This window comes from Peromyscus leucopus, chromosome 8b (assembly GCF_004664715.2).
Source record: "Peromyscus leucopus breed LL Stock chromosome 8b, UCI_PerLeu_2.1, whole genome shotgun sequence".
Taxonomy (NCBI): Eukaryota; Metazoa; Chordata; class Mammalia; order Rodentia; family Cricetidae; genus Peromyscus; species Peromyscus leucopus.
The window spans coordinates 37,258,742-37,284,915 of record NC_051086.1 but is presented as its reverse complement, the minus strand read 5'-3'; the positions used below and the strand labels follow the sequence as shown (position 1 = coordinate 37,284,915).

The 26,174-nt window shown below is 46.0% G+C and overlaps 1 protein-coding gene across 2 annotated transcripts in view; it reads left to right on the top strand.

Annotated features, from left to right (window-relative positions):
- Cdc42se2 (CDC42 small effector 2) overlaps window positions 1-23,011 on the top strand; it is an 83,077-nt gene extending 60,066 nt beyond the window's left edge. For both annotated transcript variants that reach the window (XM_028880019.2, XM_037201342.1), the window contains exons 3-5: window positions 14,337-14,438; window positions 19,996-20,110; window positions 20,800-23,011. In XM_028880019.2, the coding sequence (XP_028735852.1) occupies window positions 14,337-14,438; window positions 19,996-20,094 (201 nt within the window). In that variant the 3' untranslated portion in view covers window positions 20,095-20,110; window positions 20,800-23,011. The remainder of the gene's footprint in view (window positions 1-14,336; window positions 14,439-19,995; window positions 20,111-20,799) is intronic.
- The last annotated feature ends 3,163 nt before the right edge of the window (window positions 23,012-26,174 follow it).

Genomic DNA, 26,174 nt, shown 5'->3' with positions numbered 1-26,174 from the left:
AGATATCCACCTGCTTCTGCCTCTTGGGCACTGGTATTGAAGGTGTGTGCCATAACTGCCTGACTTCTCTCCTCCTTCTAGGATATTCCTTGAGCCTTGGCAGTGGGTGTGGCAGGGCTTGATATGGATGTCTCATTTAGGGCTGAGCACTCAGTAGTCACAAGTTCTCAGCACTTGACCAGTTGTGAATCTAACATTAACTGCTGCCCACTGCACAGAAAGGCTTTGGCCAAGATTGAGAGCAGCACTAATCCATCTCCTCTCCCTCCCCACCCCACCCCACCCCCACATGGTCTCATTATGTAGCTCTGGCTGGCCTGGAACTTGCTACCTAGACCAGGCTGGCCTCAAAGTCCCAGATCTGCCTGCCTTTGCCTCCCAAGTGCTGGGATTAAAGACCTGTGCCACCATGCACAGCCTAGCAATAACCTCCTTAGGGACTCTGACCTTCACTAAGACCCACAGTGTTGATAGTGTTGATAGTTGACTGCCCTTGCTTGACTTGACTTGATGGATCTAGGGAACCATGGTATGAAAATGTGCAGGTTTAACTTGGGGTTCTCCCATGACACATGCCTTCTCTGTTCCAGTGCTGGATGCTGTGCAGGTCTTTGCTCTGGCAGTTGTAGCTCTGATGCCTGTCTCTGAGATAGCAGTTTTCTCTGAGACCCCTGTTGTCAGTGGATCTAAGAAGAGTTGTGAATTTCAGTCTGACCAGGCTTTTCTTGTGTGGTTTCAGTGGCAATGCCCAAGCTCCTTATAGGGCAACCCAGAAGCAAAGTCACATTGCCGTACATTTTGTTCCTTTTCCATTTTGTGTGTGTATGTGTGTCCTTATTTTGCATGTGTGTAGGGCACATGTGTATATATGCACATATCCAACACTGTGGGTCTTAGTGAAGGTCAGAGTCCCTAAGGAGGTTATTGTTAGGCTGTGCATGGTGGCACAGGTCTTTAATCCCAGCACTTAGAAGGCAAAGGCAGGCAGCTCTGGGACTTTGAGGCCAGCCTGGTCTAGGTAGCAAGTTCCAGGCCAGCCAGAGCTACACATACGTATGCATGCGTGTGGAGGCCCAAGGTTGACGTCAAGAATTATCCTCAATTGTTCTTCCACTGTAATCATCAAGGCAGCATCTATCAGTCAAACCCAGAGCTTACTGACACACAGCTAGTCTCCCTAACTAGCTTGTTCTGGAGAGGTGCCTTGTCTCTGCTTTTGGAGGCTAGAAGTACAGGTGGGCTGCTGTGCATCCCTGACTGTTACAGAGGTGCCGGGGAGCCAGACTCCAGTCCGCACACTTACATGGCAAGCACTTTAACCAATGAGCTAGCTCCTCAGTCCCATGTTGCCATGTTTTAAGAGTGCATATAATAAAGTGAGCGTGCTGTTTGAGCCTAGGCCTTGGAGTTCTAAGAGGGACAATAGAAATGGATTTTTTTTTTCTTTCCAGAAAGACTGTGTGTAACATTTAGCATGCCGGTTATATGATATATATCTATGTGAACTATTCCACAGAAATCCTTAGCCTTCTTTACTTTCTGAGAAAACATGTACAACAGGCTATGTTGAAGAATACTTGCCGTCGGCTTCAAGCACACACTTCAGAGCATAGTTGCAGTCTTACGTCCTTCTAAATGTCATAGAACTATGTTTGTTGTTAACGTAGCCAGTGTCAAGACAGCCTTCTCTGAAAGGTACTTGGTCACCTCTTAGTGTTTTCTCAAGTATTTGCTAGAATAAAGTGCCACATGCCAGCTCTCCCACTCCTTTATTACCCTGCTTTCGCACATTCCATGAGTGCAAAGGGAAGAGCCTTCCCATGCAGGAAAGAAAATAGGAGGCAGTTTTCTGCACTCCTCATCTTAACGCAGGGCAGTGCGCAGCATAACAGAGTCCCAGTTTTTCTAGCTGTGGTGCAGCTGTCACGCTGCTGTTAGGTAGCACTAAGTTGTAGATGTTTGTAATTGAGCAGTACACCTTGTAATTCAATTAAACAGTTTAACAGCAGCTTTTAAGGGAGGTGAGTTCTTTGGTTACTGTGCAGTAAGAATACTGGCGACTTCTCAGGTGTTGCATTGATTCTTAGGGAACTCTTATTTGTTTAAACTGCATGTCTTCGCTTTCATAATCTCCCGACATGGCAGTGATAGGGTTTGTTCAGTTTCGATGTGTTAGCACCTTAACAGCACCTTGGAATTTCTGAACGAGCCAAGTACTGATGATACAACAGTGGAAAGACATTTCTGCTCTCATGGGCTCACTCTGGTGGGAGAGATATTTACTCTGTAGATAAGTATTTATGATGTCATGTAGTGATAACTACTTTGTGGGAAAGAAGAAAGCAATGTAGGAGAAACAGCGGAATGTATTTATGTAAGTCCAGAGAAGGCCTCTGAGAAGGTGAGCAGTGAGGACTTAGGGGTGTAAGCTGCACCCAGAACCATGCGGGGACTTTGGTCAAAGAGCCTAGAATAAGCTAAAGAAGTGTAGGGTGAGAGCACATGCCTGAAGACAGTGCTGGGAACACTGAGACACTGGTGGGATGAGGCCAGAGCCTTTAGCTTTTCCAGGTCATAAAAACTTTGGATTTTATTCTTTGTGAAGTAAAAACAAAACAAACAAACAAAAAAAAAAACCAAAAAAAAAAAAAAAATCCAAAAAACAAAACTGTTGCACGTTAAAGCCAAGATCCCAGTGGGATCTTTCCCGCTTTGTGAGTAGTCTGGGTGGCCAGCCATGCTCACACACAGCAGCATTTCCTCAGCTGTCAGAAGTTGAGTGTGCAGTGTGCATTGGCTTTTTTCTGCCGTGTTTTGCTCCGATGTTCAGTTTTAATCTAAGGTGCAAAGTGGGAAGAGGCTGCAAATGACTGCTAGACCCGCTGTCGGGCTCAGTGGTTGGTGATCTTGAAGGAGCGTGGTTGGGGGACTGGGGTTGTGATGGACTGCTGGACCTTGGGTGTCCTGTGTCGTTAGTGCAGCTGGAGAGAAGGAAGCCACTGGGGCGTTTGTGATTTCAGGGAACCCTACAGAGCAGTGGCTGTTGAGGCACTCAGGCTTCACAGCTCTTTCTGAAAACACAAGTATCTCTTCTTGACTCATTTAATCTCACACAAAATCATAATTATAATTGTCTCAAAACACACATTAATTTACTTTAAAAAATTACCTATATCAATTAAGATGGGGGGATGGCCCTGTCTTCTGGAAGGGCATTGAAGAGGATTAAATATAATTGTGTGATTGAACCCAGAAATTCCAAAGACTTATGGTAGAGAGGAAACTGATTGCTTACCTCCTGAGGGCCGCACTGCTGTGTGCATCAGCAGGTTTGCATCTGCAGTTAAAGGCTTCTCTGCAGCTCTGGGCGGGCCTGGAACCTTCTGGTCAACCTCACTGGAGGCTTCAGTAGTCTGTAGAACACCTTCAGAAGGCGTCTCCTTTGTTCTTGAGAGGGCAGCTTCTGTGCTTTGTGCTCTGCTGTGATCTGTTGTCCCAAGGTGATGGGCAACCAACCACAAAACTGAGCACAGATGGGTTTTCATGATCCAGCCCTGTTTTTGTAGTCTTAACCCACACTAGGAGCTGTTGGAGAGCTAGATGCAGAATAGATACAGGATGGGAGGAGAGTCCGAGGCAGTGGAAAACCTTAATTGGTTGAGGAGAGAGCCCCTCAGTGTGGCCTTGGCTAGCCTGCAGTGCTGTGTGACTTGCCTGCAAGTTGCACTGACCCTCCTGCTTCAGCTCCCTGAATATTTGGCTTGTAGACATCAGCTACTGTTTCACCTTTTAGTGCTTTTCTTTTTTTTTTTCCTTTGGTTTTTCGAGACAGGGTTTCTCTGTGTAGCTTTGCGTTTTTCCTGGAGCTCACTTGGTAGCCCAGGCTGGCCTCGAACTCACAGAGATCCACCTGTCTCTGCCTCCCGAGTGCTGGGATTAAAGGCGTGCGCCACCAACGCCCGGCTAGTGCTTTTCTTAACTGATTGCATCTAGTTCAGATTGGGATCTCTGCTGCCCTCCCTCCCTCCCTCCCTCCCTCCCTCCCTCCCTTCCTTCTCCCCATTCCCCTCTCCTGAATCCTTACAGCTGCCTTGCAGTTGTAATTTATAGGTACCTCAAGATTACAGCTAAAAAACTAGTCAGTGCACTAGTATTTAAAAGACAGAATCAAGTCCTCTTTGACTATGAATCTGTAGAGTACGTTTTGTGCCAGAGCCATCATTGCAGCAGGCCCAGGGATAGCCAGCACGGACTGGGTGTCTTGTTGGCAGACAGACTTATGGCCTTACACTCCCCCTGGTTGAGCTACTGGCTCTTGTCCTGTCGGTATGTCCTTGCCCTTTAGTACATTGGGAATCTGAGCTGTGGGATTGTGCGCAGTCAGTCTCCCAGGACAGTGACAAGTTACTCCGGTGCCCATAGCTCCTGTAGCAGGCTGGCTAGTTTGGCTGCCCCAGGATCTTCATTAATGGTGATTTACTTTAGTTTTTAACAGTCTAATGGGTAAAATGAAATTCTGTTTTTACTGTCTTCCTTTGTTCCTTATGATTGCTAACGAAGTTAAGCTTTCCCCCACTTTTCACCCTTCCTTTTCTTCTTTCTTAATTTTATTTTTTTGAGACAGTGTTTCTCTGTGTTCCAGGCTGTCCTGGAACTAGCTATGTAGACCAGGACCTGCCTGTCTCCGCCTCCTGAGTGCTGGGATTAAAGTGTGCCACCACTGCTGGACACCTTCCTTCCTTCCTTCCTTCCTTCCTTCCTTCCTTCCTTCCTTCCTTCCTTCCTTCCTTCCTTCCTTCCTTCCTTCCTTCCTTCCTTCCTTCCTTCCTTCCTCCTCCTCCCTCCCTCCCTCCCTCCCTCCCTCCCTCCCTCCTCCTTCCTTCCTTCTCCCTTCCTCTTTTTTTTTTTTTTTTTTTTTAAAGACAGGGTTTCTCTGTGTAGTTCTGGCTGTCCTGGAACTCATTGTGTAGACCAGGCTGCCTTCAAACTTAAAAACATCTGCCCACACCCTGATGCCCAGCCCTTTCTTAATTTTTAAAAATGTCCTTACATTATTTGTTTGTTTGGGGGAGCCATGTGTGTGCCGTGACACACAAGTGGAAGTCAGAGGACAAGTGTAGGAGTCAGTTCTCCCTCTCTACCATGTGGGTCCTGAGCTTCGAACATGGATCCTTAGGCTTGGCAACAAGTGCCTTTACCTCTTAAGCCATCTTGCTAACCTCTTTTTGAAATGGGGTCTCATGTACTCCACGATAACCTCGATGTTACTATATAGTCACAGATGACCTTGAGCTTTTTATTGTTGTTTGATTGATTGTTTTTTGAGGCAGGGTCTCTCTATATAGCCCTGGCTGTCCTGGAACTCAATATGTAGACCAGGATGGCCTTGAACTCATAGAGCACTGCCTGCCTCCAGAGTGCTGGGATTAAAGGTGTGGGACACCAGGCCAGTGCTGACGTGTTTTTGATCATCCTGCCTCCACCTTCCAAATGCTAGGATTACAGATCAGCACCCACATTTAGATCCTTGGTTTCAAGCTAGGCAAGTGCTCTGCCAGCTGAGCTACACCTCCAGCATGAAGGTAAGCATATCTTGATGTGTTTATTGATTGGTGTGGTTTTTCTGTATTTCATATTCATAGGCATATTTTTAGTATTCTGAATACAAACTGATGGCTGCATGTGTACACACGCTTGTGGAAGCCAGAGGCTGATGACAGGTGCTTTCCTGAGTCCTTCTCTGTCTACCTCACTGAACTTAGCCCCTGATTTGGTAGTCCCTTGCCTCTGGTATGAGATCTGTCATAGCGTATTATAGGTGTACTACATAAACATCTTTGTTAGCAGCAGCTACTAAAATGTTTGGAATTTCTCATCATGTCCACATGTCATGTGTGATCACACTCAGAGTCTATTCATTCTGCTTTTCATGAACTAAGCATCATGCTGATGTCATGGTCTCTTTTTTCTATTTTATATTGTCCTGGTGTCTGGGAGGGCAGATCTGTCCTTTTCTTATTTTATGTTTTGGCTAGTCTTATTGAAAATTTCCATACAAATTTCAAAGTTTATCTGTCAGGGTTTCTAAATGACCTATTGAGATTTCAGGTAAATTTGCATTGAAATTATAGAGTCACTAAACTGGATATGTGTCTTCATTTGCAGACTAATTCTTTGAAAGCTTATTTATTTATTTATTTAAAGGCTGGCCTTAAACTCTGGGGCTTTGGATTTCTGACCTGCTGGTCACCTCCCTAAGTGTTGGAGTTATAGTTATGTACCACCAACCTGGTTTTGTATGGTGCTGGGGATCCAACCCAGAGCTTTGTGCATGTTAGGCAAGCACTTGGCCAGCTGAGCAATATTCCTAACCAAAAAGCTTTGTGTGTGTGTTTGTGTCCTCATGCACACACAAGTTCGCGAGTGTACACTTGTGTATGCCAGAGGTTAACACTGGGTGTCCTCCTCAATTCCTCCATTGTCTGTATTTTTTCCCTTGACATAGGGTCTCATTGAATGAATATTAGTGTCTTGTGTTGAATTTCAGTCTTGTGCTGTCTAATTTCAGTATGCATAATACTGGCTCATTTGACCATTAGGTTATGAATCTCAGGGTAATACACAGAGTAGAAATTTCTTGAGATGAACTTCCCCAATTCAGTTCTTCCATTCTTTTGTCCATAGCAGATGCAGCATAAAGGCAATGTCTTTGTCATTGTCTACTGCTGTGAAGAGACAGTGTGACAGAGGCTGCCTTTTTATGAAGGAGAGCATGGAATTGTGGGCTTGCTTACAGTTTCATGATGGTCTTGTGATGGGCATGGCAGGGAGCATGGCACTGGAGCAGTAGCTGAGAGCAACAGAGAGACAGTAGCTGGAGGGAGGGAGGGAGGGAGAGAGAGAGAGAGAGAGAGAGAGAGAGAGAGAGAGAGAGAGAGAGAGAGAGAGATATTTGGGAGAGACGGGAGGAACGAGAGAGCTAGGTTTAGCATAGACTTCTGAAATCTCCAGATCTCAAAGGCGTGCCCCCCTCCCCGCTTCCCCACACACTTCCTCCAGCAAGGCCACACCTCCTAGTCCTTCTCCAGTAGTGCCGCTCCCTGATGACATTCAAATGTGTGAGTCTGCTGGGGCCGTTCTTTTCACACCACCGCAGTCAGTCATTCTGGCATTTTGAAAGCCTGTGTCTGTAAGCAGAATCCATCTTGCAAAGCTGTGCAGGGCATCTTTCATTGCTAGATTTAGTTTCAAGTGTGGTTAAGTATTATATATTGAACGCTTTCTGTTTATTTTGTTTTTAATAACTTTTGTAGAAATCAATGCATTTAATAGCCTTGTGGCAACCTGTATACTAAATATTAGTAGGATATAAATCTTTAAAAATAATGAAAAATAAAAATAGTAGGTTTTGTATTTTCCTCCTATATCTCACCAGAAAAATTTCAGCGCCCCCAAGGTAGGTGTATTCCATGCTGTAGACTTGAGTGCACAGTTCAGAAACAGAGTTTCCTTTGGGGAAGTGTGGAATAAGTCGGGGCTGATGCATAGCTTAGACTGTCTTGGAACCTGGAACCTTCCTGCTTCGTCCTCCAAGCACTGGTACAGGTGTGTGTGCTCACACCTTGGCTATACTGTCTGTTGCCACAAACAGTTACCATGGAAAGGAAGTCAGAAAACCCTTTTGATGAATGAGAAGAAAAACAACTGTTGTTTTCAAATAATTAAAAATAAAGTTGGCAAATAAGAGCCAGCCTTATTTTCCTGTGCCCGTCCCCGTTGCCTCACGTCATACCATGGTCCTCTATCTGCAGGCCACGTGAAGAGCTCATGTTAACTGGCGGCTTTTATGAGTAAACATTGCTCAAAAGACCTTATTGTTTATAAGTCATCTGACCACATCTCAGAGATTGTGTGGTTATTTAGAAAAACACAGTCTGCAGTTACAAGTTCTGTTGTGTGATGCCTTTCTTGGTCGTGAATTCTTAAATGGCCAAAGTGAAGTTGCTTCTCTAACACCAGTAGTATGGAATTAACTTTTTTTTTTTAATGTTTGAATTTTATGAACCTGCAAGAATGGGGGATTAGGCCTTTGAGGTTATGGTGGTGGGGTTTTGGATCTCAAGTGACTTTAAGTAAAAAACTTCCGTTTAATTCTTTTTAAGTCAGTAAGAGGGCCAAGCAGTGGTGGCGCACACCTTTACTCCCAGCACTCGGGAGGCAGAGGTAGGAGAATCTCTGTGAGTTTGAGCCTAGCCTGATCTACAAAGCAAGTTCCGGGGCAACCAGGGCTGTTACACAGAGTAAACAAACAAACAAACAAACAAAATTAGTAACAGACTGATAAAGTTTAGAATAAAATTTTTATGGCCAGCATTTTCTGTAACTCAGGATTGTTAGAGTTTAATTGTCCAGAATTAATAATACATTGATTTGGTTAAGAGTACTGGATATTCTTCCAGAGGACCTGAGTTCAGTTTCTACCACCCAAGTTGGGCAATGACCTGTAACTCTAGTTCCAAGAGATCTCACATCCTCTTCTATCCTTTGGATACCTGTGTACACACACATACATAATTAAAAAAAAAAAACATTTTTAATGAATCTTTCCATCTGTAATATTAGCACATAGTAAGAACATTCTCCTGCTCCCAGTGGTAAGGTGGGAGTAGGGAGAGGCCCCAAAGGTTCAAGGCCAGCCTGGTTTATTCAGTTAGTAATTAGTTCTTAAATAAAATATGCACAACAAATTCCTAGCTCTAGATGAATGAGAATAAAAACAACTCTTGCTTTCAAATAATTAAAGAGAGCCCTAGCTCTCTTCACAGGAAAGAGGACAGATTGGATGTTTCCATTAAGAGAGGAGAGACTTCATCATGATCACCTTTTACAAGGAAAACCTGACAATAGGGGGAAAGATTTTCTGTGCTATCAGGCTCTAGAGATGGAAGGGAGGGTGGAGCTGACAGCATCCAGGGCTGAGTATAAATGTCCTAACTACAAAGCCAGGAGTATTGAGGAGGCTGAGGCAGGAGGATTGCAAATTCCAGGCCAGCCAGAGCCACGCAGAAGGAACCCCTCCCCCTCCCCCAAATCAACCACCAATCACTAAACACACAGTATTTTTCAGGCATAAAGAGAACTTTTTTTTTTTTTTTTTTAAGGAACAGCACACTATTCAAGGGCATAGTATTAAAAATTCAAGACAAACACGGATGCAGTTGTCAGCAGCCAGGGGAATTCCAGAGTTGGGCCTCAGCAAAGCCAAACAGGAAGCTTGAGAGGGCGCTCTCAGCCCCACTGTGTGGACTTGAGTGGGGTCCCTGTGTCTCCTGGAACACTTCGCTTTTACAGAGCACTTCATTAGCAGCCAGCCAGCCAAATAATCCCTGCCGTACTTAAAATGCTTTTCATTCTGCGGAAGGTCGGGGGTTAGAGGCACACATGTGAACACTTGTGCTAGAGTAGAGGTGATTAGGCAAAAGTCTCTTTCCATGGAATTTCTGCATCATTACATCATAGTTAGAGCGGCAGTGAGGGAGTAATTTGGAGTAAACAGAAGGTCTTGCCACCATGTGAGCCTTGCTTTCATGAGCTCTGTACAACTATAAAAATGTATTTCTTTATCCACTCTGTGCAACTTTAACTGTATTGGTGGGACAGTGGGCAAAGTCAGCTGACTGATATGACGACAGTAAGGAATTCAGATTTATTTTGGTTTGTTGCAGTATAACCTGTCTCAGAGTTTGTGATTAAAAAGGAGTAGCTTGGTATGTTCTCTAACAGTCACCACTCCCAAAGTAACTCACTGTGAAGGAAAGTCCTTTTCCATGAACTACAGGACAACGCCGACAGACATGACGACGTAGATCAGTGGCGACAGGGAGAAGGGCCTGTTAAGAGGATGGCTGTGCTACCGTGTGGATTCTGGGGGGCTCAGGGATGAGAAGGTTGTTCCTCCACCCTTCCCTTTTTGTTCATCTCCTCCTCCACCATCACGTCTGAGGACTGTCTGGGGACAGCCTTGTACCTTGTGAAGAAGTGGGCTGGAGGCTGCCCACCTCGGCTTTTCTGGGTGAGAGTGGTCCTTGGGAATGTGTGTGCCACCCTCCCCAGCCCGTAGTCACTTGGGAGGGAGTGACTTGGTGTGGGCCATGTCCAACCCCTTCCTGCATTGCAAGTTATTGGGAGGCAAGGGGGGGCTTCAGGCCAGGATGGCAGAACTAGGGCTGCCTGGAAGGGGTGACTCGAGAATGCCAGGTCTCGGTCTAGCTGGTCGCTCACAGAAGCAGTTGCTCCTACAAGTGGGGCTCCTGTGAAACCTTGGGAGATGCCCCAGTCCTACAGGTCGACTGCACCAGGGGACACAGCAGCTGTCCTCCTCTCCTGTGACTGTGTTTGCTGGGAACCTAGAGGCCTCCGTCTGCCCTAGGTGGTATTACTAGGGGCAGAAACCCTAATAATTTGTTTCACTGAAGATGCTGGGAAATTGACCATGTTTTGGAGTGCATATAGACGGGTGAACCGGAACGAACAGCTTCTGAAGGCAGATGTAATGGTTATTAGCAAACAGAAAAGGGGAACGAGGCTACTGCCATATCCTCTTTTGCTTTGGATCTTAAGGCTTTTTTACAGAATTAGGCTTTATTGACCCAAACAGTAACAGTGGGGAGGGAAGTTAGATGAGTGTGGTGGGCCGAGTGGAGACAGAGGGTCTGGCCACTCTCTTTGTATTCTGTTACTTTTTAATCTAAATCTCAAGTACAGGCCTGGAGGTTAAATTTAGAGAAATAAAGCACAAATGACCTGGGTATCGTGACCCACACTTTTTTTTTTTTTGGTTTTTCAAGACAGGGTTTCTCTGTGTAGCTTTGCGCCTTTCCTGGGACTCACTTGGTAGTCCAGGCTGGCCTCGAACTCACAGAGATCCGCCTGCCTCTGCCTCCCAAGTGCTGGGATTAAAGGCGTGCGCCACCACCGCCCGGCGTGACCCACACTTTTAATCCCAGCATTTGAGAGGCAGAGGCAGGGGGATCTCTGAGTTCAGGGCCCTGTTTAATTTCTTCCCTGACTACATAGGGAGTTCCAGGATAGCCAGGACTACATAGTGAGCCCTGTCTCAAACAATACAGAAGACGACACAGGTCAGAGTGTGGACCCACCGTGTTAGAGGCTGGGGCTACAAGTGCCTAAACACAGAGGCTTAAACACGTGTCAGTGACATCTAAGTGAGCTCTTGAAAAACCATTGTAAGGGCCAGGGAGAAAGATGGCTTCATGAGTCAAGGTACTTGCCATACAGGCCCAGTGACCCAGAACTCATATAGAGGTAGAGGAGAGAACAGACTCCACAGGTGTGCCCAGGCACAGGCCTCCCCCAATAATAGTGATAAGGATCATTACTCTATTGTTGCTGCTACTCAAAGCCACAAAACTCTGATCCGGAACTGCAATTGGTAGGTCAAGTGGCCTCCACTTGTTAAGTGAAACTCAGACCTTGGAGCGCTTGCTGTTTGGAGGAGCACCTTAGGTTTGGAAGTTAATTGTCTTATGTGTGTGGGGTTTTGTCTACATGTGTGAATTGCACCTTGTGTGTGTGTGCAGGTTCCTGAGGAGGCCAGAAGAGGGTGTTGGAGCCCCCTGAAACTGGAAATACAGACAGGTATGAGCTGCCATGTGGGTGCTGGGAATAGAACCTAGGTCCTCTGCAAAAGCAGCCAGTGCTTTTAACCACTGAGCCATCTCTCCAGCTTCAATATCTGTGTTTGGATTCCCAGCACCCACATAAAAAAGCATGCATATCTGTAAACCCAGGGGAAAGAATGGAGAAGATCCTTGAAGCTTGCTGACCAGCCAGCTTAGCCAGTCAGTGAGCTCCAGGTCCAGTGAGAGACCGTCTCAAAAATGAAGTTACACTGGACTTGGTGGTACACACCTTTAATCCCAATGCTCAGGAGGCCAGCCTGGTCTAGGGAGTGAGTTCCAGGACAGCCAGACTATGTTATGTAAAGAGACCCTGTCTCCAAAAACCAAAAATCTAAGGGAGAGTGAGAGGGAGTTAATGGGTGATGTCTATAAATTACGTTTATGTACTTAGGAAATTGTCAAAGAATAAAATAGAACAACAACAACAACAAAAAACTCTAAAAGAAAACCTACCACATCCATGCTCATGTAAACATCTCTAAATTCAGTGGTGTGCCGGGTGGTGGTGGTGGTGGTGGTGGTGGTGGTGGTGGTGGTGGTGCACACCTTTAATCCCAGCACTCGGGAGACAGAGAGGATGGCGGATCTCTGTGAGTTCGAGGACAGCCTGGGCTACAAGAGTTCCAGGACAGCCTGGGCTACACAGAGAAACCCTATCTTGAACATCCCCCCCCAGAAAAAATTGAGTGGGTCATTAAAAAAGGACATGAAAGAGTGAGAGAGGCTTGGGGAGGGCGCAATGCGGGGCACTGAGATGGCAGGTGGAGGGGTGCAGTAAAAATGGACCACACACACAGGGCCCTCAGAGAAGAGATTTTACAAACATTTTTAAAAACTTAAAGCTAAGAAGACTGTGTCAGCCTCTGGCCTTTCACGTGGGGCGCAGGTTGATGGGACACATGTAGCGCATGTGTGTGTTTTAGTGTCCTAGTTGTGTGCATCCTGCTGCCGAGGTGAGTCAGAGCTGGCTGCCTGTGAGTTTGAAGTGCTTACACTCCAGCCTTCAAAAGTCAACTCCTGAGAGTTATTTTCCTCTAAAATGTTACGAAGAGACTGTGTAAATAGTGGATGAAAAACTCTGAGGTCTGCCTCTCCTCTCTTCTCTCTTCTCCCCCCCCCCCCCCCCCAGCAAGCAGTCAAGCATGCACATATTCGTAGATGCTCTGGGAACAGCAAGAAGGTTCAGAATCACTGTTGTCACAGAGTTACTAGGAATAAACCTATCCAACTCAGAGAAGGCACATGCCATCTCTGCACACCGGGGAGTCAGATATTTCCAAAGAAAAGTACCCAGCTGCTTTTAGGCTTATTTTGCATCAATAAAATCAAGACTGTTTGTTCAGTTTGCTGCAGATTTCAGAGCAGTGTGCTATCACAAGGGAAGCCTACTGGGAGCAGGCTGCTGTGAGGACAGTGATCCAGCTGCACAGTAGCTGCTCTTGGTGTCTGTCATATCTGAGGGGTCTGTGCAGACCTCAGATGAGCAGGGAAGGGCAGTCCTGATGTGGGGTGGGTGTACTGGTGGGAAACGGGGTGTCGGCTTGGCTGCTCTCTGGGAAACTGTCTGGCACTCCAGCCTAAAGCAGTGCACTGTAATCTCAGCACTCAGGAGGCTAAGGTAGAAGCACGGTGAGTTCTAGACAAGCCCGACTATATGGATGACACCCTGTCACAAAACTAAAGTGTGATTGTCAAAAATTAGGAAGTGAGCCCCACCCTTGGAGCGTTTGGACAGGGCATCAGTCACAATGCAGCGAACAGACCAGTACTAACTCTTGCTCCTCCCCCGCAGGCCAGCTGAATAAAAGATTCATTCCAGGCTGCAAGGTGGTTGGATACAACCCAAGTAATGAGATCAGAAAAAAAATATAATCAACCTGTTATCAAGCGCTAGAAAGTTGTGTTTAAAATCAAGAGCACTGTGGTCAAATCACACATGTTCTTGGCTAATGATGAGGGTAATTTTACATTTGTCTTCTAAGTTATTTTTGACATAAACATACATATTAATGGTGTTATAGTGCTCAGTGTTTATGTGTATAATGTTTCAGACATATAAAATGTTTCCTCAGACATCTATTTCAACTAGTCAGGGCAGTGAATGCCTTTAATCTCAGCATCTGGGAGAGGAGGAGGATGGTCAGGAGTTGAAGGTCCACCTGGGCCACATGAGACCATATTTTTAAGAAAAAAAGGTATTGTTTCTTTAGTTTGTTTTTGAAAAGGTCTCATAATGTAGCCCAGGCTAGCCTCAAACCCAAGGTCCTTTTGCCCCCCAGCCACCTCAGTGCTGGGGTTGCAGGTCTGTGTCACCAGCTAGCTTATTACTTCCTGCTCTATGCTAAACGTTTGCAGATGCTCCTTCAGATAAAGCTGTAATGTGTGGCTGCATACACCGCAGCATCGTGGGGGTCAGAGGGCAGCCATTAGGAGTTTTCCACCATGGAGTCCGAGCATGGGTTTTGGGATGTGCATGGCAAGCTTTTTTACTGGTTAAGCTATCTTGACTACTCATCCTCTAGATTTTTGATGTTTCATTGTTTCAAAGGGAAATTAAAAGTATGACAATTGGATTTTCAAACTGTTGCGGGAGAATAAGACCATTTTCTCAACACATTATTTCTCATGTTTTAGAAAAGGCGACGACGGATTGACCGAAGTATGATTGGAGAGCCAACCAACTTTGTGCACACAGCTCATGTGGGATCTGGAGACCTGTTCAGTGGGATGAACTCAGTAAGTGTGTGGGTGGATACGGCCCAGAGGAACCTTCTTGACAGACTCAATCCTTTAAAATGATTTTTTTTAAATACTTGTTGTATGTGTCCTTTTTAATAACATCATGCTAAGTGAGTTCTAAACTAGATTGTGCCAGTCACAGGTTGAAAAAAAAAAAAACATTGTGTCTGCACAGACGTTTCCAGTCATCACTCCCTAAGCAATATCATCTGGCAGTTATTTGTACGTTATTGGCACTGTATTAAATATGCTGCAAATACAATACAGATTATTAAATGTTCGTGGGAAATGTGATGGGTTATACGCACAAGTCAGACCACTTCATGCAGGAACAGCCACACTCAGTGTGAACATAAATCTTAGATTTGGATTTGGAATGGGTTAGCTAATGATTGATTCTTAGGTTCCCAACATGGGACTTGCAGGTGAGCTTTTTGTTTATTTGTTTGTTTGTTTTTGTTTTTTACGAGACAGGGTTCCTTTGTGTAGCTTTGGAGCCTGTCTTGGAACCCAAGCTCTGTAGACCAGCCTGGCCTCGAACTCATAAAGATCTGCTTGCCTCTGCCTCCCAGGTGCTGGGATTAAAGGTGTGTGCCACCACCACCTGGGGCAGGTGAGCTTTGAAATCAGTGTTTAAGCCAGGCACAGTGGCACATGCCTTTAATCCCAGAGCTCAGAAGGAGGATTTCTAAGTTGGAGGCCAGCCTGGTCGACATGGTGAATTCTAGGACAGCCAGGGCTGCATAGAGACCCTGTCTCAAAAAACCAAATAAACAAATACTAATTAATACTTACCCTCTTGTTGTGAGCTGCTTTTCATATACTCTTTTGAAGATTTAGTTATTATGTATTTATATGCATATGTCATATGTATGCAGAGGCCAGTAGGAGGGAGTGTGGTCCCCTAGAGCTGGAGTTACAGGTGGTGGTAAACTACCTGACGTGGTTGGGTGTTGGGAAAAGAACTTGGGTCCTCTGCAAGGACTACATCACTCTTAACCACTGAGCCATCTCTCCAGCCCTATAAATAAAATGCTTCATAAAATGTCAGTGTTTCCCTAAAGGAAGATGTTAAAATGCTGGAGATGTTGGCTACTGTGGTTAGGCTCTTTCCTGCTAAGTGGGTAATTGGGATTTGCACACATCCCTTTAGGGCAGGGCAGCAGATATTAAGCACTTGGTTATAAAGTATCTGAAATGAAGGAGAGTCTGCTGTCTTTTATTATATAGAGAGATTTAATACATGTCAGAGTAGACCTCAGGTTCACTCATCTGGACTCTTCTATTCTGTGTGTTCATCTAAGGAAACCAAAAGAGGACACTTCCAGAGCCAGCCTCCTTTTGTTCCTCAGAAAGCCCAATGCCTAGTGGTCCCAGGTATCACTGGCCTGACATTGTTGTAGAAGCAGAATTAGATGTTGCTGTCTTTCTTAGGGTTTCTGTTACTGTGAGGAGACGCCATGGCCATGACAGCACTTCTGAAGGAAACCACTTAATTGGGGCTCACTTACAGTTCAGAGGTTCAGTCCATCACCATCACGGCGGGAAGCATGATAGCAGGCAGATGTGGTGCTGGAGAGGGAGCTGAGAGTTCTACATCTGGATCTGCAGGAAGAGAAACTGAGACAGCACTGGCCAGGCCTGAGCATCTGGGACCTCAGAGCCCACCCCTGTGACACACTTCCAAACAGGGCCACTCCCTGTGTGCCTGTGAGGGCCATTTTCTTTCAGTCTATCACAGTTGTGTTCAGATTTCCCAGCCAGGATCAACAGAGCTGGGCAGAGTGGGTAATGAGTGTCGGGGCCACGTAGACCTGCTTGTCCCCTCAGTGACTGGAAAGCAAGGGAGCCGTTTCTCACTCCTGTTTTCAGTCTGTAGGAGGACTTGTGTGTTTGGCCACCTTGTTGAGTGTCATAATTTCCAGAGAGGAACAGCTGCCCTGTTGGCTGGATAGCGGGGTAAAGACAGCCAAGGGGCTGTGAGCCCTCTCTGGCTGGTGTGGTTGTTACAGGCTGGGCATAGAACAGGTGTTGCACAGTTATCATATATTCGGTAGTCTCTTTCTCATCAATAAATATCTTCACTTCAGATTTTATCTCTTTTGAGACAGATTCTAAAGGTGGATGGAGGCCGAGCTGGTCTTGAACTTGGGCTACTGCCTCGGGCTGGTGGATGCTGGCACATTACTTAGCTACCTCTTAAGACTAACTAGCTTAGGGCTGGAGAGATGACTCAGTGGTTAAGAGCACTGGCTGTTCTTCCAGTAGGTCCTGAGTTCAATTTCCAGCAACTACGTGGTGGCTCACAACCATCGGCAATGAGATCTCGCGCCCTCTTCTGGGCTGCAGGGATACATGCAGACAGAACACTGTATACATAATAAATAAATAAATAAATAAATAAATCTTTTTTAAAAAAATGTTAAAACAAAAAACAACAACAAAAAGATTAACTAGCTTGTGGTGTTTGGTAACACTTGTAAATTTTGTTTGTGCACAGTTCAGAATTTTCTTTAAAATCTGTGCTGAACATGTTAGTCAGCTGCATTAGGTCTGCTGCTTGCCATAGTGAGGTGGAGTCTCTTGTGCTGACAGCATCAGGTGGCGGCAGGTTCTGCCCTGCAGTCCCCTGGAGTCTTCCCTGGGACTGACGGGCTTTCTGTGGAACCAGTACGTCCCTTTTTGGTAATGATTTCCTGGGAGGAGTCTGCTGTTCCCCCGCAGAAGGCTGAGTTCTTGCTGACGGTTCCCACTTGCACAAACCTGGCTGTGAGAGAAATTGTGTTTTCCTGTGTATAAATAGTGACAATAAGACAGAACCATGAGTAGAATTGCTGTGTATCCAGAGAGACATTCCCACCCCATCTGTGTTCTGAGACTAGAGCAGCTGTCCTTAGGACCGGGCTCCTGTGTAAAGGTGCCTGCCTGGCCTTCCCAACCAAGGCTGCTTTGTTGACTTACTTTAAATATGTATATTTATATATTTAATTTTTTTTTTATTTTGTGTGCATTGGTGTTTTACTTGCATGTATGTCTGTGTGAGGGTGTCGGAACCCCTGGAATGGGAGTTACAGACAGGTGTGAGCTGCCATGTGGGTTTTGGGAATTGAACCTGGGTCCTCTGGAAGAGCAAGTCAGTGCTTTTAACCCCTGAGCCATCCCCCCAACTCTAACTTACTTAACTTTTGGTGTGTTGGTGCCGTGTTTACAGGCATGGACTGCCACACCTGCAAGCTTACTTTTAAATTTCAACTTCTTGCCAGAAAGAACTCTGTGAGCCTTTAGTAGTTTTAGAACCCTGTAGACCTGCAGTCATGTGACTGCTCAGCACTGATAGGTCACTTATAGAAAATCCTGACCCTTCGGTTTGACACTGCAGAATTGTTTCGCTTGAAGAAACACACCTGTTTCTTCTTGGACTTGTGTGGCGTTATGCGGTCACAAGTCTTGAGCAGGTGGACCTGGAGCGTCTGCAGAGCGGTGTGCGTGCGGCTGTGGACTGTTATGGGGCTGAGGTCACAGGGCACCACAAAGGGGCGTGCAGGGGTCATGCCCAGTGCCATAAACACAGGTGCTGGAGGCAGTGAGAGTACACAGCAGGTGACAACTAGTATTCAGTAGGTTGACCCACCTGGCAAAGCCGTGGAGCCACTGACTGTAGACAACTGGTTGTTTCTGTCTGTAATTTTCCTCGTGTGCCACCTCATTTCTTCCCTAATGACAGCTATGGGCATTCTTCCCACTGCTGTGTGTTTAGTCTCGTGCAAATAGTCCATCTTTGGACACACATACAGCTGTAGACGATCAGGAAGATGATTTCTGCTCAAGCTGTATAATTCTGATAATACTAGAATATTTTTCATAACTGACACAGGAAAGTAACAGTATTCTCAGGCACAAAGGTGGCTAACTTAGACTTTGGAACAAATTCAAAACAGGTTGCCCCTGCAGAGAATGCACAAACATAAGTTCTAGGTATTTATTACTGAAGCAACTTTGTAAGACATAACCCCCTGCAATAATTCTCTTTCTGCATCTACCCTACCATTCAAGGTCCAGCTGACTGTTACTGTTAAGTCCTGAATTTCAGTGTCACTTTCTGTCTGGGAAAGAGCTACATGCATGGCCAAATGTTCCTCACTGGCCGGTCAATGTGACCCCCCTAGCCTGAGAGAAACTGTGACTTATCATGTGTTATGAGAATGGGTTGGACCTGCAGATGTAACATGTCCAGAGTTTGGCTGTGGATGAGTGAGTGTGGTGTGCTGAAAAGGAGATGTAGTTGAGTGTGCAGAAGGAGAAGTGTGAGAGTAAAGAGGGAGTGAATGATGCAGTAGTGTGTGAAGGAATGTAACAGAGAGAAGAAATGTGTACAGAAGAGAGATAGGGAGCAATATAAAAAAGAGATGTAACTATATATGGCTGTGAAGGAGAAAGATATCTGTATGTAAAGAGAGGTAGCTGTGTGGAGACAGATTTTCAGAGGATTTTTTAAGATGAAGTAAAAAAGAAAGTTACTTATTTACCCCCCAGATAGACAGAAAAAGTCTAGCCCTTGCCACCTCCGTAGATTTTTTTGCATACCCTGGTGCTACCTGGAGGCTGCCCCCCCCCCCCCCCCCCCATTAGCAATGCACAGGCTGTATATCCTTACCTAAAGCAGCCGTCAGTTGTGAATACAGGTATTCAGTGGTAGTGTGTACAGTGCCATTGGGGTAAAATGCTCCACAAAGTCAGTGTCCAGAGCGATGCAAGTGTGTCCCTAAGCACCCATATGTTCTCTTCTAGTATATTTAAGCCTGTTACTCCAGAAATAACTTAGGCAAGCCTCACTATTACTTTCTTTAAACATAAAATATTGACTTAGGATCACCAGCAAAAAGGGCCCATGCTTCCTTTATGTCCCAGTAAGTGCTTAGTAGCACTCAGTAATAGATTTATGAACATGGTCCAGGATCCCCTGTCTTTCCCCCAAGTCTCGGCTCTGGGAAGTGACCCTTCACAGGCCCCACCAGTCTGTGCTGAGTCATCACTCGGCATCACCTCCAAACTCCCTGCTTGGGTTCCTCCCTCCAGCACTGTAGCCTGACTGTCTCTCTGCTTCCAAAATGTTTCTAATTTACAGGAGTTTGGTTGAAATGATGATGACAAGCTCAAAGATGGTTTGTGCATTTGCGCCAACATCTTGCGACAGTCCATCAGAATGTGACTTTAGAAAGTGAACATGGCCTAGAGTGTGTCTTTGGAATCTCAGCCACCTTCATCAATCTACTACGATTGTGCATTAGAACGAGGTGACACATTCGGGAGGCTGAGGCAGTATGACCACAAGGTCAAGGCCAGCTTGGGCTACATGAGGCCTTGCTTAGGGGAAACCAAGCACCAACACACTGTGCAGCACTGGCCTCACCAGGGCACCGCAGCCAGGAAAAGTTAAGGTGTTTAAGAATGAGTTGGTGCTCTCCCTGCACACATGTCCTGAAGACGGTGGGGAGATCACTCTGCTGAGCCGCCTGGTCCTGCTGAGCCTCTGTTCTGTCCCTGTCTGTTTTAGGTCAGCTCCATTCAGAACCAAATGCAGTCCAAGGGAGGCTATGGAGGCGGCATGCCTGCCAGCATGCAGATGCAGCTCGTGGACACAAAGGCAGGATAGCCCTGGTCCATCACCTGTGAGTACCTCAGAGCTGGGGGAGCCTTAGTTAAGTCTTGAGGTTTAAAAAAATGCTTAGTCAGATGGTCTTTCTTTGTGCCCTGGGTGCATGCTTCACTTTTGGCTTAAATGTCAAGCTGTCTCCTCATCTGCAGACGCTGAGGGACAGGCAGCATCTGGGTGGTAGGGAGGAAGCTTCAGCCTGTGGGTTCTCTGACAGGATGCACGTGTTCTCATAAGTAGATGTGACGCACTGTGTATGTCAGCCTCATGAGTAGTGAGGTGGTTTATACATATTTCATGATAAGCTTTTCAGATGAAAAATAAAAATACTACTGAAGAGAAGGACTTACCTTGGAAGGTAAAAATAATTTTAATTTTTGGCTAGGTTGCACATGCCTTTAATCCCAGTGCTTAGGAGCCAGAGGTGGGAGGATTTCTGTGAGTTCAAGGCCAGCATAGTGAGTTCCAGGAAAGCCAGGGCTATGTAGAGAGACTGTGTATAAAAGGTGGCGCACGCCTTGAATCCCAGTACTTGGGAGACAGAGGCAGGCAGATCTCTGTGAGTTTGAGGCCAGCCTGGTCTACAGAGTGAGTTCCAGGAAAGGCACAAAGCTACATAGAAAAAACCCTGTCTTGAAAAACAAAAAACAAACAAACAAAAAAATCCAAAAAGTAATAATTTGAATTTTTCTTTTGGTTTTGTAGGTCAGAATTTCTGTCTTTTCTCTGTCCACAGTTCTATAATATTTTTGTCTTGTGATTGGATTTCTTTTATTTTAATTATAAAAAAGAAGTGTGGCGGCAACCTGTTCACCCCTGTGATCTCCAGCAAGACGTTCCTGCTCCGAGGAAGGCAGCGTCAGTCCGACCTGCCTTGCCGTCAGTGGCATGCATGCCTGGGACTCTGATGAGAGTTCTTTGGATCGTAGCTGAATTTTCAATGTTTAATCGACATGGATTGGATCTTAGCATGGTCTTTTGTGACTGCTAGCACTGTTTTGTAATTTTTTCCTTTTAAACCTTTCATTGCGCCTCCAGCCCCTCTGCCTTATGATTTTGCTGGTGAGCAGAGGCCTGTCGTCACTGCCACCGTGGATGTGTATTTTGAAGGTGTGAGACCCACAAGCACAATAGCCCTTTGCATCTGTTGGAAACTTGAGCTCGTGTCTGCAAACTCAAGGTGCTGCTCAGAGGGGACCCCCTTGGGATGCCAGACACTGGCGTCCTGAGCTGCTGCGGCCTGAGGACGCTGCTCTCCTGGAGGACGCTCTTTACAGATAATCAAAGTCGGGGTCTGGTCTGATTAGAGCAGTGACAGAAAGCCTGTGTTCCAGGGGCAGTCGCGTGGCTGTAAATGTTCAGGGTATTTATTTTGAGAGTAAGGACCTGTGATTGTGAGCAGATAGTTCCGTATCTACGTGTCGTGGTGAAGCCCATCCAGCTTCTCGGCATCTTTGTCCTGTTAGCTCTTCACTCTGTGTACTGTCTCTGTTTTCTGTTTAAACTCAGCCTCTGCTACCAGCTTTGACCGCAGAGCCCTTGGCCTTCCAGTGTTCCACTGCTACGGAGGCCGTGGCAGCTTCCAACAGCACCTGCTGCCTGCCCGGCTGATTCCCTGACAGCGAAGACTTTCTGTGGTTAGCGAGAGGCCTTTGCTCAGGGCCCGTTCTGTTCCTCTTCCCAGCTGGGCCCTGTGGTCCACGTCACTGTCTAACTGCCTGTGATTGCTTAGCATTCGTGCAGAGGATGAGCATGACTGAAATCAGTGCCGGAGGCAGTTAGGTCCTTGTCTAGAGAAACTGTGATCATTTCTGCCTTCTGCCTCCATTTGTCCCTGTCCAGCACTGCTCCTGTCCTGAGATGCTGACTGGAGAGCCAGTAGGCCAATGCAGGCAAAGCTGAAAGCATTTCTCCTCCATTTCTTCTGAACTTAATTTACCAGTAGGGTGGAACACTGGATGACCTGATCCTTTGACTTTGCAATTCTTCCTGTTCATAGGTGTCAATCCCAAGCACAGAGTCTGTCAAGGAGAAACGTTGAATTCACCATTGTCTTTAATTCACCATGTGGACACTGCACTCTTGAGTTTTTCATTCCACTTAGCCAGGGTGAGGTTCCTGCCAGGGCACTGCTGTGTGCAAACTTTCTGTATGACAGACAGGGATTTCTTGGCATCTTCAGCACTGATGGATGGGACAGCACAGGGAGCCATTGTCCCCTCCCCCATCACTCTGCTGCTCCAAGGCCAGTCGTTAATAAGCCAAAGGAGCCTGTGATGGCCCTGCAGCTGCCGCGGACCTCTTCTCAGCACAGTGAGACACTGTACACGGCACCGGCCGGTGCCCTGGAAGGTTCCAGTGAAGTCAAGAAAATGTACAGAGTAACTAACCTTGTACATGATGGTCTTTATGGAGGCTGAAGGATGCTGGCAGGGAGGCAGGGAGGCAGACTTCCCACCTCCCTACATGGGATTGTAAACCTTGGGAACTCGTTTGTTCCTTCATAGTAACACATCTCATTTTTAAATTGGAGCTAATAGGATTTTGTACCCAGAATTTATTATATTGTTAATACTTTTCTGAAACACACGGTAACAACTAGTCAGCAAGAGAAACAGCAGGTTGTACCACATGGATTCTGGTAGCAACGTGTGCTGGGCGCAGCTTCTCCAGTGGGCCTGGGAAGCTTTGTCCATTAGCTTCCCTGTGGTTAAATAGAGCTGTTGGCGTAGAGCCACTTGCCTTGATCTGTTCAGTGACTTCTGCTCGGCACCGGAAGAGAAGACGGACGTATTTTTATAATATAAGCATACTTTTTTTGTACATTGTGTTCATTCTTGAATAAAGTGAGCTCACTGTTGGCTTGTAGATATTAAAAAGAAAGTATTGATTTTGATTCAATAAATGTTTTCTTTTAGTTCCTGGTTTGGATTTTTCCTTTTAATGAAATTTTATTCAACAGAACTTAGAGAGAACCTTCTAGTATTACTCCCTCTCCAGTGACGGCCCGTGGGTGCAGACAACTCATCTTCTTTCCTCTAAAGGGTTTTTTGTTTTGTTGAATAATAATAAATGTAAGCTGGGCAAGGCTACATATTCTTCCAGTCTGAGAGGCTGTGGCAGGAGGATTGTGTGTTCATGCCTCATGCCAGCCTTCAAGACTCTGTCCCAAAGAGAGTTCAAAGTCTGTAATTGTAATCTCTTCTCTTTTGTAATCTTTTTAAGGTGGGTCTCACTGTGTAGTCTTTGCTGGTCTGGAACTTATTGTGTAGACCAGCTTAGCCTCAAACTTGTAAGCCAACTAATCCTCCTGCCTCAGCCTCTGAGTGACAATAAGTTGCTTATTTCCAACCAGAACATGTCAGAGGACAGATGTTACCTGGACTCGTGGATGAGCTCAGGTCTTCAGGCTTGACAGCAAGCACCTTGGCCACCTCGGCCCTGACATGTGTCCAGCAACAGTGTCTCCTCAGGCCCGTCAAAGAATCATCCTGTTGGAATGGAATCACATTCGACTGATTACTCCCTATGGGACTCTTGACTTCATGGCTTCGGGAAAGGTGATGGTGAATCTGGTGGGTCGGAACTAGCAAGCTGGCTAAATGCCCTGTGATACGGAGGACAGGCCCCCAGTGTCATTTTAACCTCTGATGTAGAAGAGTAATATCAGACTCACCACCCCACCTCGGAGAGCCCTGCAGGAGCCAAGGGCGGGCGGGTCACTTGGCTTTACAGCTGCCACACAGAGTCCTATAAATAAAAAAGTCAGAAGATGTTTTAAGAAATATTTGCCAACAAGCTTTGATAATTTGTTCTTTATGTCCAAAGACACTGAAAGAAAGTTGACTTCAGATGAAGTTCTTTTCAGTGTCGAGATGGCTCAGTGGGTAAAGCTGGTGTCCTGAGTGTGAATCCTGGGACCCAGATAGACATGAGAGCAAATTCCTGCAGGTTGTCCTCTGACCTCCACATACACGCCATTTTATGCCCACCTCTCCCCGACAAGTCTGATTTTAAAAAGTCAAACCAGGACAAAATCCAGTTCCAGCCCTCTAGCAAGTGACCTGAAGTGATGTGTAAGAATGGTTCACAGGGCTGAGAGATGCTCGGTGGTAAAGAGCGCTGGCTGTGCTTGTGAGAGACCTAGGTTTGGTTCCCAGCACCCCACATGGTGGCTCACAGCTGTCTGCAGCTGCAGTTCGGGGGGATTCAATGCCGACTTCTGACCTCCTTGGCACCTACACACATGTGCATGTAGTTACACGCACACACACAGACACACACACAGACACACACACAGACACACACACACACACACACACACACACGAGCAAGATTGCCTAATACGGAAGTATGTATCAACAAAATTAGATAAATGTTGGGGGGGGGTATGATAAAGCTGGGGTTGTTGGTGCACATCTTTAATCCCAGCACCCAGGAAGCAGAGGCAAGATCTCTTGTGTGTTCAAGGTCATCCTGGTCTACATAGTGAGACCCTGTATCAGAGGGTCAAGAGGGAACATTAAGAGAAATAAAGGGATAAAAAATAAGTCAAATTATCTATTTGCAAATGACCAGATCTTATAATTAAAAGACCCCAAAGACATTTGAAAACAGGTCTGATAAACAGCATACAAAGATTACAACTTCTATATATCAAGAAAATAATCAGTTAAAGAGTCCCACTCACAATAGCTTAAAAAAAAAAAAAAAAAAAAACTTGAAGGGAGGCAAGAAGGTAAAAGATTTCTACAGCAAAAACCTTGAGAGGAGGTGGGGAGATGCTCAGTGGTCAAGAGCACTTCCTGCTCTTCCAGGGGACCCAGCACTCATGTGCTGATGGGATCCATGCCTTCTGGCCTCTGTAGGTATCTGCTTACACATGCACATACACCTAATTTAAAATAAATCTTTAAAAAAAACAAAAGCCAGACATGGCAACACACATGAGAACCGGCAATCCAAGGCTACTTTGAAAGAAAAACCCAAGCTGATCCTTCCCCACAATTTAAACCCAATCAGCAAACAACCCAACAGTCTCAGTTGGTATGTAGCCAAAAGATCAGGAGTGTCGTCTAGAAGGGACGTGGATCCCTGTGTGCATGGTGTTATCCCCATGGCTGACACAGATGTGACCTGTGTGTTCCATAGTAGCTGAGCAGGTAAATTAAACACAGCATGAATATACAATGAGAAATTAGCCTCAAGAAAGGAGGCTGTCTTAGTGTTCTATTACTGTGAAGACACCATGACCAAGCCAACTATTAAAAGATAAATAAAGCATCTAATTGGGGGCTGGTTTACAGTTTCACAGGCTTATTAGTCCATTATCGGCATGGTAGGGAGCATGGTAGCACACACGGCAGGCGTATGGCTGGAACAGTAGCTGAGAGTTTCACATCCTGATCTTCAGGCAGCAAGCAGAGAGAACTGGGCTTGGTAGGGGCTTTTGAAACCTCAAAGCCCCACCCCCAGTAACACTTCCTCCAAGAAGACCACACCTACTCCCCTAAGACCATCCTCACACAGTGCCTCTGCATGATGACTAAGCATTCAGATATCTAAGCCTCTGTGGACCATTCTCATTCAAACCACCGCTGAGGCCTATAGATGCTAACCCATGGGTCAACCCTAAGGACAGGACAAGTGAAGTGAGCCAGTCACAAAAAGTCAAAAGACTCCAATTATGCAAGCAATCAAGTCACAGCTACGGGAACAAGACGGACTCAGAGGTAAGGAAAGAAGTGTTCGTTAATGAATTCAAAGCCCCTAATGCCACTGAAGTGCACACGAACAGATAAGGTAATTTTTACGTCATTTGTACTTTACTGCAGTTTTTAAATTCCCTCCTGCCCCAGTCCCAGTAAACACTCAAGACAGATGGACAGAATGTTCCTGCCTTGTGAGGGAAGTCTATGGGCACCGACACAGATGGACCTCTTCTGCTGCAGTCGCTCACATCAGATACACCTGCTTTCTGGTACCTCTCCACCTCTCCCGGCCTCCTCCCTTCCAGTATCCCTTTTCTAACCACACATCAAACTCCAGGCCACTGGAACTGAAACGGTGTGAGTGCTGGA